Genomic DNA, 16,156 nt, shown 5'->3' with positions numbered 1-16,156 from the left:
TATTAAAATAATTCCTGATGAGTTATCCCTTAAAAAAACCCAAGTCTCCATCATTCCTGGTCCTGGTGTTTGACTTATGATCTGAAAACAAATCTGTCATGTCCTAGGACAACTTGTGCTTTTGCTGAGGTTCCTGAGTCTGGGGCATTGGGTGGTTTGGTTGGCACTGCTCTGTGGTACTTTTGAAATAACATTTCCCCCGACTGCCAACTTAATAGTACACTCTCCTTATTTAGAGTTTTTGTCAATACTCCTCTTTAGACTGTTTCTGAAAGCATCTTTTGACAGTTCATGGTCTTGTCACCTGCTGATTCACCACATTCATTTCACATCACATCATTTCACATCGTTTCAACATCATCTTCTCAATTTCTGTGCAGGATTCTGAAACCAGCAAGTATTTTTCATAACTAATATATACAATTTACCCAACAGGCATGTGTTGTTTGTGCTGGGTATTGTGCCCAGTGTTGGAGAAACACAGATGAATAAGACATTGCCCTTACCCTCAGGGAGCTTACAGTCGAATGGAGGAGATAAATACAAACCAGATTTTTATAAAAGTAGATGGTAAATGAAATGATAAAAATAGTCACAAGGTCTTATGGAAAAGACAGAGGAAAGTCCCTGAGTTGGTGGAGGGAGGGCATGAAAGGCATCCTGGGCAGGTGACATCTGAGCTGAGCCTCAGAGAAGGACTGGGCATTAGTCAAGCAAAGGCGAATGGAGAGAGGATGCTCCAGGTGGGATGGGCACTTTGTGAGTACAAGTAGAGATAGGGAATGACAAATGAAAATGAAGTCGGTGAGACAGGCAGAGATTCTGGAGGACTATGAATGTCAGCAGTTTGTTTCAGTTGTTTATTTTTAGTAGATTGAGATTATGGGCAGCCATAGTAAGATTCTGTGGTCAGAACTACATTTTAGACACTTTGTTGGTTGTGAGAAACATGCACCTGAATGACACAAGATAGACTGGGAAAAGCTGGTTCGAAGGCTATTACAATTCAAGTGAGGGATGATGAGTGACAAGGGAGTGGAGAAGGGGACATCGATTTTCGGAAGTAGTAAGAAGGTCAAAGCAGGTAGGACTTGGTGATTGAGTAAATATGGAGGTGAAGAAGACAGAAGTGTCCAACAAGATGTTCATGCTTAGATCCTACCTTAATATCTGTGAATGAAGCAGGTAACTAACTACTCAGATAAGGTATACACATGAGGTTAGGTCCTGGCTTGGAAGCCTGACCCAATTACTGAATAATTGTGAACCTTCTGTAGTCATTCAGCCTTATCAGGTCTCAGTTTCCCCTTTTGTAAGATGAAATCAGAGGAGTGGCTTCACAGAGTTTTAATGAAGATTAAATAAAGGCTATGAAGGCAATTGTAAAGTTGAAAGAGGTAATCACGTGTAAAATGTTATTGCTCACGTGTTGCCACTGTGATTTTGACCAATTGGATCTTGCATTTCTGTTTGTAGTTTGCAAAATAATAACTTCTTCCAGTATCAACTATGAAGAAGACTAAATTTTGTAAATAGCATTAAAACTTTGAATTTGGGGGTGGGACAGAGTAGAAGCAAGATAAGATAAAGTGATACCTAATTATCTTTTGCCCTGTTTTAAGCAATAGTCCTCTGTTCTTCTTCATCTTCTTCTTTTTTTTTTTTTTTGATATGAAGTCCCGCTCTTGTCCCCCAGGCTGGAGTGCAATGGAATGATCACGGCTCACTGCAACCTCCGCCTTCTGGGTTCAAGCAATTCTGCTGTCTTAGCCTCCTGAGTAGCTGGGATTACAGGCACCTGCCACCATGCCTGGCTAATTTTTGTATTTTTAGTAGAGACGGGGTTTCACCATGTTGGCCATGCTGGTCTCGAACTCCTGACCTCAGGTGATCCACCTGCCTCCGACTTCCAAAGTGCTGGGATTACAGGCATGAGCCACCGCACCTGGCCCGTCTTCTTTTTAATTTAATAGCATTTAACTTAAAAAAAAACCATTAGATTGTAGTCATATTGTAGCGGTGATTATATCATAAAATATGTAAAAGGATTGAGCAGTGGTAGATTCATAGTTTGTTCTTAACATTAATTTTCTTTCTTCTTTCTTCAGAAAGAAAAATTTATTTTAATCACCAGTGGTTTGAGCTCCAAATTTCTGTAACAAAGAAAACTCAACAATGTGTATAGGAAAGCAAGACCTAATGCTTTTTTGCTCAACATCATCACTTTTGATTATTGGAAGTTTTTTTTTTTTTTTTTTTTGACAGGGGAAGTAACAGCATTTTGAAGTTTCTTGTCTTCTTATCAGTGGCTCTCAAATAATTGCCAGTTTTACTAAGCAACTTAAGAGTTTAATAGTTGTTCATTTAAAAAATTAATACCTTGCTAATAGACAGCAATAAGACTTGGAGAAAGTTGGCTTTAAAATGTGTTTTTCATGGACACATAGAGGGGAACAACAGACACTGGGGCCTACCAGAGGGTGGAGGGTGGGAGGAGGGAGAGGATCAGGAAAAATAACTAATGGGTACTAGGCTTAATACCTGGGTGATGGAATAATCTGTCTAACAACTCCCTGTGACATGAGTTTACCTACATAATAAACCTGCACATGCACCCCTGACCTCAAAAAATGTGTTTTTAAAACTGTGGCTAACATTCTAGAGAATTTACTACACTTCAGACAAAATATTAAAGCCCTAGTAAAAATAGTTGACTCAGTAGGATCTGGAAAATTGTTAGTCCTCTCCAACTTTCCCCAGTTGGAACTTTCAACCACTTACCAGCCATTTAGCAGCTAAACAGAAACAGCTCTCTGATAGACACAAAGCTCTGACTTCGACCAGATCTGCTTTTTCTCTTCATGGTTAAAGGAGAAAATACAGCATTCTGGTTTAAAAGAAAGGAACAAAGAGTTCTGAACATCTTGTGGAGCGAGTAGTTATTAACAGTTATGTCCAGAGTTAGGAAAAAGTTGATGTGATATGTTTGTGTGTGTGTGTGAGGGGAGTGGACTCGTAGACGAGGAGAGGTTTAATTTTGTCATATGAGAAAGAAAGTGTTATGGTACCTTACAAATGGGGGACTTGTTTTCAGTCTGGACTCCTCTGCCAAAGGGTCTTCAAAACCCCTCCAATAGCTAAGTTCACAGCTGAGTCCAGAAACCAGATACAGAGCTAAAAAATAGACTACTCAGGACAATATCAATCTGGTGAGTAAATAGTGGCCTAGGTAGGCAGAGAGCCTCTGCATCTCATAGGCTATTGGATTTTCAAGTAAAAATACAGATTGCAAAGTCAGGATATAAAGATTTAGTTAAAAAAAACTAGAGGTGCACATCCCTGCCCAAATAGAGCAATGAGAACACACACAAAGCATCCAGGCCCACCCAGTGCTGACACATCCCATCAGCTGTACCCATGAAGAGTTTTCTCCTGCTTCTTAGAAAGGAGGAACTTGAGATAGGAAAGAATGTGTACTTAAGAGTATACATTAGGCTGGGCGTGGTGGCTCACACCTGTAATCCCAGCACTTTGGGAGGACAAGGCAGGCAGATCACTTAAGGTCAGGAGTTTGAGATCAGCCTGGCTAACGTGGTGAAACCCCATCTCCTCTAAAAATAGAAAAATTAGCTGGGTGTGGTTGCACACACCTGTAATCCTAGCTACTCTGGAAGCTGAGGGACGAGAATCGCTTGAACCCAGGAGGCGGAGGTTCTAGTGAGCCGAGATCACATCACTGCACTCCAGCCTGGGAGACAGAGTGAGACTCCGTCTCCAAAACAAAAAAAAAAAAAAAAAAAAAGAAAAGAGTATATTTAATACATTGTCTCAGTGAGTTTTTTCTCACTGAGTGATTGCCCCAGTACTTTTCTCTATCCCGTAAGTCCTAAATTAAAAAGAAAACTCTCGGCTAGGCATGGTGGCTCACGCCTGTAATCCCAGCACTTTGGCAGGCCAAGGCGGGCAGATCACGAGATCAGGAGATGGAGACCATCCTGGCTAACATGGTGAAACCCTGCCTCTACTAAAAATACAAAAAAATTAGCCAGGCGTGGTGGCGGGCACCTGTAGTCCCAGCTACTCGGGAGGCTGAGGCAGGAGAATGGCATGAACCCAGGAGGCGGATCTTGCAGTGAGTCGAGATCGCGTCACTGCACTCCAGCCTGGGCGACAGAGCGAGACTGTCTAAAAAAAAAAAAAGAAAAGAAAACTCTCTAAGTCACCCAAATTACAGCGTGCAGGGCAGTTGAACCAGGCCAGCCATCCTTTTGCAGAATTCCCTCTTGAGATGCTTTATTCATACATGTTGCTGTGCCATCAAAGCACAGTAGTCCCCCTCCACAGAGGTGTGAATAAAATAATTTCTTCCATACATCCTCTCAATCCTCCCACCCCACCCTATATGTCTAGCCAGCTGCCCTTTTATTGAATAAGCTGTTCTTCAGCGCCTCTTATGAGAATTACCCACTGTATCATATATATAAAATTCTGATATGTAAGTAGTCTATTTTATGAACTCTTTCATCTCACTGATCTGTTTCTTTACATGCACGTTTATTTTTTAAACTTTAACTTTATAACAAATTTAAGCTGACAGGGCTAGTATCTCCTCGTTTTTCTTTTCAAAAATACTTTTTCTTCTTATTTTGATTTTTCTGATGTTGAAGTCTCCTATGAATTTTCGTACATTTTGGCTAGTTTCTAATTCTCCCCCTGAACAAGTCATCCCTTTCCCATCTTCCATACACTCACATTAAAGCCTTTTAAAATGCCCTTCAGTAGGTGTTTTAATAATTTCTGCATGGATTATTTCTAACTTACATGTTTATTCACCCTAATCTTTCGATGAATACAGAGAAACTGTGGCAACTTGATGGAACTATCGACACAAAAGGATGGTACCTCCCCCACAGTCAGATTGTTATTTTATTCTCTGCTTATTTCATTTTGTAGTACTTAGATCTCTAATTTTGTTCATGATAATCCAGCAGATTTTAAAAAATTTTTACACTTAAGATTCTCTCTCTTGGCCTGGCACAGTGGCTCAAGCCTATATTAATCCTAGCACTTTGGGAGGCCAATGTGGACAGATCACTTGAGGCCAGGAGTTGGAGACCAGTCTGGCCAACACGGTGAAACCCCGTCTCTACTAAAAATACAAAAATTAGCCGGGCGTCATGGCGCATGCCTGTCATCCCAGCTACTTGGGAAGCTGAGGCAGGAGAATCACTTGAATCTGGGAGGTGGAGGTTCGAGATAGTGCCGCTGTACTCCAGACTAGGCAACAGGTGACAGTCTGTCTAGAAAAAAAACCTCTCTCCTTTGACCTCTCCTCCTCTTGCTCCCCAGCCAGAATCCTCACCTTTAGCCAAATTCTTCTCCTTGTAGTTACTCAATAAGTCCTGGTCCTCTTTGGCCATCCTGACCCCCAGAGGCCTCTCCTTTCTCTAAAGTCATGAAGCATGTGTAGCAAATGTGTGTAATATTCACATGATCCATTTGCCACTAAGTCAACCTGATACAGTTATATCATTCTTTTTTTTCATCTGCCCTCCCCTCTCCTTTTCCTCACCTCACCTGAGATACCTACATGTTTCAGGCGGCATCCTGCACTTTCTTTTCTTTTTTTTTTTGAGAGGGAGTCTCACTCTGTCACCCAGGCTGGAGTGCAGTAGCGCGATCTCGGTTCACTGCAACCTCCGCCTCCTGGTTTCAAGTGATTCTCATGCCTCAGCCTCCCGAGTAGCTGGGATTACAGGCGCCCACAACCACTCCCAGCTAATTTTTTAAATTTTTTAGTAGAGAAGGGGTTTGACTATGTTGGCCAGGCTGGTCTTGAACTCCTGACCTCAAATGATCTGCCCACGTTGGCCTCCCAAGTGCTGGGATTACAGGTGTGAGCCACCTCACCCAGGCCTGCACTTTCTTTAACCCCTTATTTTGCTAACAATTACGCTTTTCCACCACACCTAGACCATTGTCTGCTCTTACTGGACTATTTTACAAATGGGGTTTGAGGTAAAAACTAAAAAATTTCCAGTAGTGAAAATTATACTTGAAAATCCCTTTAGTGCAAACGGAATGGCTAGTAGCATAGTCTACTTGGCAACAAGCAGATTTGTTAGTCCTTACTTGCCTCTGGGAATATGCCCTTTGAGTGGAACGATGGGTGGCTGGCACCGTTTCAATGGTGATCTTATTTGCTCTCTCATTTGCTGAGCCACAAAGTTGTATTCTAGTCATCTAAATGCCCTAAAGATGATAGCACATCATATTTAAGTTCTTCCCATTTTCCTGGCCTTCCCAATTCCCGCTACCTCCTTGAAGCTTCCACAGATATTCCACAGCGAGCCTTCTCCTTTCAGGATCTCTCTGGCCTTCAGAGCTGCTTTTTGGTCTTGGTAGCTACCAGTGTGGTGCTTGTCTTTTTCAGAGCAACTCACACACTAGGAGCGTGGATTCTAGAGGGGCTTGAAACCTGATCCTGTCACCTACTAGCTGTGTGATCTTGGACAATTGGCCCTTCGATGTCTTCATGTTCCTCATCTGTGAAATGGGTTTCTACCTCACCGGATTCTTATAAAGATTACATGAGTTAATATTTCTAAGTGCTTAAAACAGTGCCGAGCCCAAAGTAAGCACTATATGTTTTTCAGGTTGTATCCTTTTACTTAATATTGGAGTTCCTGTTGAATGTAGCTAAAGAAGGAAGAAGAAAATAGTGTACGAAGAGCGCTTACTATTAACTGAGACAAATGAATTGGCACCTTTTTTGTTCTCCAAAATGCAAAATCTGCTCCTTTTAATAATAATTTAAAAAAAAAAAAAAAACAGTTCTCAACTTCCCTGACTGTTTCACTGAAACTTCGTAAGTGATCTTCAAGATCACTTATGAGGTTTCTCTCAGTTACCACTAACTGTGGTTAAAGTACTGACATTTTTATATTAATAACTATGAGGCTGAATTCTCAAGTACTTTCTTGATTAGGCACTGAAAAAAGACAAGCTTGAAGAAAATGAGTTGGCAACTTGGCAACCCCCCAGGGTGTTTTTCCAAAGGCAGCTCTCAGGCAACGTGTTGAATGAATGCTGTAAGAGACCCACTTGTGTAAGCCCCACAATTATCAGCTCCTTGCTTAGTAGCTTCTTAAAATGTCCGCTGGGTAGTCTATGAATTTGTTTTTCTGTAATAATGATTGTAAACTCCTCAAGGTCAAAGGATTATGACTGCTGAGACTTTGTAACCCCTGGCATGGAGCTGGAAATACTGCATAGCTCAATAATTTCCTGCTGATAGATTGATTGTTAAGATGGGTAGGACCAAGCAATGTTTAGATGCTGCCAAACCACAGTGGGAGAAATCCTACGAATAATAGTACAACTCCCCACGATTCCTTTCTACTCTGTCTTCATTGGTGCAACCTACAACTAAGAACACTGATTCCATCCTAGTTTCTCTCATCCAATAATGAAGGGGAGTAAAAGCTGGGAAGGAGACAGAAGTGAAAAGCCTGGATCATCCAGTTTAGAGGTTTATTGAGTGAGTGTTGAGTCCTTTTAGGAGAAAGCATGGTCTCCCTGAATCTTCCATTCGAAGGAGCTGAAAGGGAGAGTGACTTCTATGGCATTAGTCAACACCAGGGGGCAGGAGAGAAAGCTGTATGAATGGAACAGGCTGAAAGGGTGGTGTGAGTAAATGGCACAAGCATGTGAAAATTTCCACCACAGTTCTTGGCACCTAGCAGTACGCTATATGTGTTAGTTGAATCCCAGAGTTTTAACGCCCTTGAAAAATTATTCCTTAATTAAGTCGTGTATGTTCATTGTAGAAAAATTAAGAAAAACGACAGAGCAGCAAAACAACGAAGCCATTTTTAATCACTCATAATCTCACCATTCCAAAATGAACTGTTCACGTTTCTGTAGAGCACATTCTGTTTTCTATGCATGGATATCTTTCCCTCAAAATGCGATCATCATAAATTGTTATTCATGTTTCTTCATAGTTTTAACTGGTAATATTTACTATTTAGCTCAACATATAATCATGGGTAGAGGAAAAGAATACCCAGGGTTCTAGTTTTGGCTCAGACCTAGCCAGCCCCTGGCAAGCAGCTTGACCTGTCTAAGCTTTCAGTTCCTCATCTGTGAAATAAAGAGTTTGATGCCTATCACTTCCTTCTACCTCCATAATTCTAACCATTGATGGGTCATTAAAATAACACAATATGGTGCAGCGGTTATTGCTCTGGTATCAGCCAGGCTCTAATCCCTGCTCTACCTGTGAGATCCTGGGCAGGTTTTTGTGTGTGTGTGTGTGTTTTTTTTTTCCGAGATAGAGTCTCACTCTGTTGCCCAGGCTGGAGTGCAGTGGTGCAATCTCAGCTCACTGCAACCTCCGCCTCCCGGGTTCAAGTGATTCTCCTGCCTCAGCCTCCAGAGTAGCTGAGAGTACAGGTGTGCACCACCATGCCCGGCTAATTTTTGTATTTTTAGTAGAGATAGGGTTTCACCATATTGGCCAGGCTGGTCTTGAACTCCTGGCCTCAAGTGATCCACTGGGCAGGTTTCCTGACCACTCAGTGTCTCCGTTTTCTTTTCTCTAAAATGGGATTAATAATTGGACATATCACATAGGGTTGTTGTGAGGATTGAATTGATAGCACATAGTGTTTGGCACAGAGTAAAGGCTCAACAAGCAGCAGCTATTCTCAATATTTTAGCTCAGGCACCAGGCGCCTTGAGGTGATAGAGTAAAAACTCTAGCTGAGAGATCAAGTAGAAACTTGGGAACTAGCCCGGGTGGAACACAGGCACTGGGCATCGTGCTGAGTCTGTTCATTGGCACCATCTTACTTCATCCTCAGAACGTTACTATCTCCGTTTTACACATGAGGAAACTGAGGTTAGAACTTGCCTAGATTCGTGTAGCTAGTAAGTGTCAATCCAAAGACCTTCCAGCTAGTTTTGGTTGAGCTAAAGGGGCTAGAAGACCTGCCATTAGTTAGATATTTCATTTCAAAAATAAAACCCAGGCATGAAGTCCCTTTCCCAGTGATATTCAGTGTGATTTTTTTCTTCACTCTAATAATTTTAACAATTCCACTGTTTGACAGTTGTTTAAAAGACATAGGAATTTTTGTATATTTTAATTGACTAATGGTTAGCTCAATTAGGGGAGCAAAACTAGGACGTGGGTTTTATAAAAATAATTTAGACTTGACTTAGACATTTAATTTTACAGTTGTAAATGATGGTCTAAAAATTCCTCAAACTAATCAAAATAATGAAACCTCAGCGAAAGTGAGTGGCTCAGAAGGCCCATGAAACATACGGTGTGATTTTTTAAATTTTATTTTAACATTTTGATTTCCACACCACTGCCAAAGGACGTCAGAATTGAGTAAGGGGTTTGGGTTGACTGCTGCCTCTTGACCGGCTGTATGTGTGAAAAGGGTCATTTCACTTCCGGCTTTAGTGTTCCCCGCAGGGGAGAAAATTGAAGAATAGACAGAAATACAGTATCTTTTAATTAAATACCACCTTGGTGTTTTATGGGGCTCGTATGCTTTCCTAACAACATTTGTTAGATAAGTTGGTAATTCCCGGCAGCTGTCTACTGTGTGGTGCATCTGTGAACTCATACTAATCGAAAAGCATGCAGCCAGTTTGGGATCGCGCAGGCTAAGGTGAGGGAGAAATGCGGATACACCGGGTAATGAACGATATAAACATTTCAAATGCGATACATATTCGGTTTGAGCCACATCTTCTGTGTGCAGATTCACCCGCAGTGACCCACAAAGCTATTCCCAAGTAACAGCCGCCCCAAGCCTGAGGCACTGGCGCCCCGCCTGGGCGAGGCTGGCTGCGCTCTCTCTTGGCCGGCGTCCGCTGCATGCGGTACGTGCCTGCCCGGCCCCTAGCCCAGGGTTCCCGTTACGCAGCTGGTTCCAGCTGGCCGCGGAGTCCCAGAACCTCCCCGGGATGCCCAGCTAGCTCTCTGCACGTCCGGCCGCGGGGCGATCACGTTCCCGGGGCGAGGGCTCGCGCCCCAGCTGGGCGCTGGTTGGTCGCGCCATGGGGCTCGAGGCCCGGCGATTGGTCCCAGGGATCGGGTCACGTGCTTGGGAGCAGATAAGCGGCCTCTAGGCGCCGGGCCCTCAGTCTCTCCCAGCGACCGCCGCGGGGGAAAGGCCTGGAGCTGCGGTTCGAATTTGTGCAGGCAGCGGGTGCTGGCTTTTACGGTCCGCCGCCTCTCTGCCTAATGAGCTGCACCAGGTAGGTTCGTTGCAACTCTGCGCGCTGGGAACACAGGGGAACTCGCAGCTGTGGGGAAGTTGGGGGGCGTTTCAGTTCTATCATCTCTGGAAAGGGACACCCCAGGGGGAGGACAAGTGGACTGACTGCGTAGTTGAATCTGGCAACCGAGAGGCCTTGGAGGTGTAGAAATTTGGCTCTGTTTCTTAAGCAGAGCCTATTTTAGTAATCAGCATCTTAAAGCAGAAATTATCTTAACGTGAATCAGCTTGAGTTAGGATTTTCTCATGGATGCAGCTGTTCTTTTGGTCCTGCACAAATGTCCCCAAGACTCGGGCAGCTGAAGTGGTGAGAACAGCACTCTGACATTGCTGGTTAGGTGGTTTAGCTTGGAGGAAAAAAATTACAGGACGACGTTTGCATTCATTCGTCCTTCTTATCACAGTTTGCCATAGCAAAATCTCAAGAGTTTGAGCAAACGATTACTTTTAACTCTTGTCCAGGACTTAAAGTTCCAAGGAAATCACCCAAACTAAAACTGTCTTTCTATAAATGCAAAAAAGTAAAAAAAAAAAAAACAAAAAAAAAACCTCCCATAAAACTACTTTAAATAGCTTCTCCAGACATAGCTTAGCAGACTTCTCTAAAAATCCTGCCTATTAACTATTATTAGACCCACAAATATAGCTTTAGCTTTCATTTGTTTGTTCTAAGTTTGCAGATCTCCCAGAAAAGCCCCAGAGCTAATACAGTAAATTCTGCGAGTGTTATTACACACTTTTGTGATAATGACCACTTGCATACATGTTTAGAGCTGCTGTGAGGAGAGTTACTAAAGCCAGACTGAGAAATGTCGTGTACAGTATACACACACCTCTTACTTGTAAGGCTAAGATAGGGAAAAAAATCTTAATACCATAAGCTTGGAAATATATGATGAGGGCTAAAGGTCAGATAAAAGTCTTCTTTATAGATGCTTCTTGGTTTAATATTGCTGAGCATAGTCGTGTTTAAAACTTTAAATGGCTTTATTGTCTTTCTACTTATGTCTATTAGAAAATGCCAAAAAAGAACAAAAATGAAAATAGATAATCTATAATCCTATCACCCAGAAATAATAATTATAAATTATTAGGAAAGGTGTATTTCCTATAGAGTTTTTCAATATTTATAAGTTTATATATATAAAATGTATATTTTAAAACACTCCAACTTTCAGGTAATCAGTTTTTCCACTTAAATGTGGACTTGTCATGGGCATCTCTTTAGGTGAATTATCAATTATATAGTTTTTAAGTGCATATGAATTGTTGGCTTGTATTTCAGTGGTTATTTGTGAAAAATAAGAGCATGATAATCAAAGTGCAAAGATGATTCTTTGACTTCTTCTCTAGCCTTCTCACTCTCAAAACTGTTGCATGTTATTTTTGTTTTTTTTCAAGTGAATTACCTTACCAGAGAAGTGTCAATCAATTTAGCAGCATAATAAGCCAACGTAGCCAGAGGGAGCAGAGGGTCTGGAACTGTGGCTCCTGAACCTGTCTGGTCATTAGAATCACCTGGGAAGCTTTAAGAACATACCCATCCCTTGGCCCTAGCCCCAGAAGTTCTGCCTCAGTAGTTCTGAGTCCCAGGAATTGGAAAGAAAGAAGAAAGAGAGAGAGAAAGAAAGAAAGAAAGGAAGAAAGGAAGGAAGGAGGGAAGGAGGGAAGGAGGAAAGACAAGAAAGAAAGAAAATGAATTCCCTACACATAGTGACCAGACAGGTTTGAGGACCACTGGTCCAGAACAGAGCACACAGTTCTCAAGGCTGCCTTGGAGATAATCAAATCGAACCCTTTTATTTCTCAGATGGGGAAACTGAGACCCCCATCACCCTCTAAGTGTTTTAAGCAATTAACAGCCTTTAGCCGGCCAAGGGTAGAGGTAGACATAGAAGATCTGATCACTTAATACTGTTCTCTTTTACTACATATGATAGCACCTGCCTGATATCTAGTGCGCTGGCTATAATTCAGTCAGCACAAAAATAGTACATATGTATTTGGCACTGGGGAAGAGCATTTCCGATCCAGGTGATAATCCCTCTTCCTTTTGCATTCCAGAATGATCCAGGTTTTAGATCCACGTCCTTTGACAAGTTCGGTCATGCCCGTGGATGTGGCCATGAGGCTTTGCTTGGCACATTCACCACCTGTGAAGAGTTTCCTGGGCCCTTACGATGAATTTCAACGAAGACATTTTGTGAATAAATTAAAGCCCCTGAAATCATGTCTCAACATAAAACACGAAGCCAAATCACAGAATGACTGGAAGTGCTCACACAACCAAGCCAAGAAGCGCGTTGTGTTTGCTGACTCCAAGGGCCTCTCTCTCACTGCGATCCATGTCTTCTCCGACCTCCCAGAAGAACCAGCATGGGATCTCCAGTTTGATCTCTTGGACCTTAATGATATCTCCTCTGCCTTAAAACACCACGAGGAGAAAAACTTGATTTTAGATTTCCCTCAGCCTTCAACCGATTACTTAAGTTTCCGGAGCCACTTTCAGAAGAACTTTGTCTGTCTGGAGAACTGCTCATTGCAAGAGCGAACAGTGACAGGGACTGTTAAAGTCAAAAATGTGAGTTTTGAGAAGAAAGTTCAGATCCGTATCACTTTCGATTCTTGGAAAAACTACACTGACGTAGACTGTGTCTATATGAAAAATGTGTATGGTGGCACAGATAGTGATACCTTCTCATTTGCCGTTGACTTACCCCCTGTCATTCCAACTGAGCAGAAAATTGAGTTCTGCATTTCTTACCATGCTAATGGGCAAGTCTTTTGGGACAACAATGATGGTCAGAATTATAGAATTGTTCATGTTCAATGGAAGCCTGATGGGGTGCAGACACAGATGGCACCCCAGGACTGTGCATTCCACCAGACATCTCCTAAGACAGAGTTAGAGTCAACAATCTTTGGCAGTCCGAGGCTGGCTAGTGGGCTCTTCCCAGAGTGGCAGAGCTGGGAGAGAATGGAGAACTTGGCCTCTTATCGATGAATTAAGCAACAATGTAACTGGTCTTGACTTGTCATATTCCCCCATGCAATCCTAGGTCTGTATTGCTCAATTTTAGGAAGCCTTTGCTACTCCATCAGTAGGTTTAGATTTGAGCTTTTGAGACCTGGCTATGGAAAAGAAAGACACTTGAGAATTTAGTGTTGGGGTCTGTACAGATGATGCTACCCAATTTGGCTTTGGAGGATCAAGTAACAGGTTGAAAACTATTTTTATAAAGGTAATACTTTTTCAGTTCCCTTCCTCCTTCCCTCTCAATCCACTAGCTTTCATGTTGGGCAAGGAAAAGTTGAGGAAGGATGGCTGATGGTGATGGAAAGCTGTGTTAATGGTATGAGGAATGTGTGAAAAGTATACACAAAGGGCTCTGAAGCTCAAGTCAGAGGAGTGGGAGGTCTGATCATTGTTGGTGGAAAAACGTAAGGTTATTTTGTGTTTTTAAGTTTGTTTTACAATTCTTTCCTGGGGAAATTATTTCTGGAGGGGAAAAAGATCCATTCTACGTATCCTTGTGGAGAAAAGCTAAATAACCTTTAAGAATGTGGGTGGTATTGGAGAAAGAAGATGAATTATAGCTCTGGAGAATCAAGATCTTAAGTGAAGCCTTTCTGTTCAGATGTGATCTATAAAAAAATCATAATTTGGGGAAAGTTTAAGCAAATCTGGCTTTGTAGTCCTGATGTTATAAGTGACTTTGTGATCAAACTGTCAGGCTTGGGTTCTTGTTATAGAATGCTTGGTATAGAAAAACCATGCCATCATTAATGGCTAACAACACGTAGGGACTTCATGTCGTGTCAAAGATAGCTCTTTGCAAGTGCCTTGATTAAACCAGAAAACTGTCATCGTTTAACCCAAATATCTGAATGGTCATCTGGTAACTCATGAGTTTTGGCCTCATAAGATGGTCCACTCTGTACACAGGCATTCCTCCTGCAATAATGCTGTATCTTTGAGACCGTTGTCAGTGTACACAACTCACATCCTTCATATTGAAGGTGACTCATTTTTCTGCACACTTTTTTGATGTGATGTTTGACGTGAGGCCCAACACTAGGATTCTCAATGCAAGAATCCAGTACCTTGCACATAGAAGTAGCAACCCATCCCTTGCCTATTTTCATCTTGCTGTTTTCTTTTTTTTAAAAAAATGGATGTGACTTGTTTTGAATGTTTTGTATTATACTTGTTTTTGTGTGTGCATAAATTCATTCTGTAGGATCTTAAGAAAAAGAGTCCCAGAATGTTGCTTCTATTATTGTGCACAACCATTGAGAGGTGTTACAAGAATGCAGTTAATTTTAACATGTGTGATGTGCCATGGTGGAAAAGTACTATCGGAATAACTCTGCAGTGACAGAATTTGAAGTTTGGCTAGCATCCATACTTTTCTACTGTAAATATTTCACTCTCCTCTAGCTATCCTTGATGAGCTTCTCGCTTTAAGAATAAATGTGTTTGATATAAGGCCTGAGTATATTTTCTTTCTCGAAGCCACAGTCAAATAAGAAACTCAACTGACATTCTCATTTTTCGTTTAGGAACAACTGAGCAGAGTTAGTATGGACCAAGACATGGATCCATCTGAGGATATTCACAAGGCCCCAGTCTCATTAGTGAGCACACTTCCTACCACCTGACCACTGGGGCTGGAGAGCAGGGGCAATAACTTGAGCTGTTGCTACTACTTCTTCCCCTACCCTGACTGTCCTCATCTATGGTTTCTGCTCACACACACACAATCTGCTGGGTCAGGGTTATGTTGGAGGCCATGTCTCAGCTTTAAAATGGGGAAGGAGTTGGTGTGGGAAAGGTTGGAGTGGCTGCTACGTCTTGAGCTACAGCATGTTCCTGAACAGGCAGAACTTCCGGCTGCACAGAGGGGCATAGGGAAGGGGCAGTAGGTGCCAGTCCTGGACTGAAGGGAGCAGCATAGCTCCTTGGGGTGAGAAGCAGCAGGTCCATGAACCTAAGTTGTTGCTCCAGTTCTGCCTAAAATCTGCACAGTGTATCTAAAGAAAGATCTGCACAGTGTTGACAAATCTACTAAAAAGGCCCAATTATGAAGAATAAACTTGTATCATATCATAGAATCCTCTGTCAGAGCTGTAAACCACAGGCCTGCAGGCTGTATCTGGGTACAGATGTATTTTATTTGACACGGGATTTTTAAAGAATTTATTGTCATGATATAACCATCAGCAGACTACATTAAAAAATCTGGGTTTACTGTTTTTCCTAAAAAAATTGTAAGGTCTCCCCACATGGCAACAAATACATGAAGTTGAATAGTAGCTGTGCCCCTTAGATGGGGCATGCATCTTAGATGGGTCAAACTGCCTTGTTTTGGCCACAGTCTCTACCCATGCCTTCACTCTCTCACACTATCTGCCGAGCTCTGTAAGAGCTGGAATTTATAGCCCCTATTTTGTTTCCTCTCTATGCTGATGGTTTGGTGGACTGCCCTGTTCCCAAGGGATGGAGAAAAATCAAACTTGGGTCTGACAGGGACCTGGAAGACCATGGGGCTCAAGTGCCTAACTTTATAAAAGAAGAAACTAAGATCCAGATAGGTGAAATGACTTGTTCAAGGTAGTGTGGCCAGGGTGAGCCAGCTGAACAGTGACTTGTCACTTAGTGTCCCTCCCTCTGCTTCACACAGCCTCCTTGAAATCTCCCATGGAGTTGCCCCTTCTCCCGCAGCCCCCTTCTTACAGGAGAGCTATTTTCAGGCAGGCATGACCAGCTTGACCCAATTTTGGGGTGACCCTGGGCAGCTGATGAGGGAGGAGCTGGTCAAAGAGCAGGGTGTTCCTGGAGCTTTACTATCAAA

At 42.4% G+C, this 16,156-nt stretch overlaps 1 protein-coding gene across 5 annotated transcripts in view; it reads left to right on the top strand.

Annotated features, from left to right (window-relative positions):
• The window catches only part of PPP1R3C (protein phosphatase 1 regulatory subunit 3C), a 172,829-nt gene extending 158,039 nt beyond the window's left edge, over positions 1–14,790 (top strand). For 4 of the 5 annotated variants that reach the window (XM_055352472.2, XM_055352471.2, XM_063710323.1 and 1 more), the window contains one exon: positions 12,366–14,790. In XM_055352472.2, the coding sequence (XP_055208447.2) occupies positions 12,367–13,305 (939 nt within the window). In that variant the 5' untranslated portion in view covers position 12,366 and the 3' untranslated portion in view covers positions 13,306–14,790. Of the gene's footprint in view, positions 1–9,686; positions 10,282–12,365 lie in introns of those variants that run through there. The other variant, XM_004049788.4, reaches the window with a different exon arrangement.
• The last annotated feature ends 1,366 nt before the right edge of the window (positions 14,791–16,156 follow it).

The sequence above is a fragment of the Gorilla gorilla genome, chromosome 8, assembly GCF_029281585.2.
Source record: "Gorilla gorilla gorilla isolate KB3781 chromosome 8, NHGRI_mGorGor1-v2.1_pri, whole genome shotgun sequence".
In the NCBI taxonomy this organism is placed as follows: domain Eukaryota; kingdom Metazoa; phylum Chordata; class Mammalia; order Primates; family Hominidae; genus Gorilla; species Gorilla gorilla.
The sequence above is the reverse complement of the archived record's forward strand: the minus strand, read 5'-3'. Positions and strand labels throughout refer to the sequence as shown.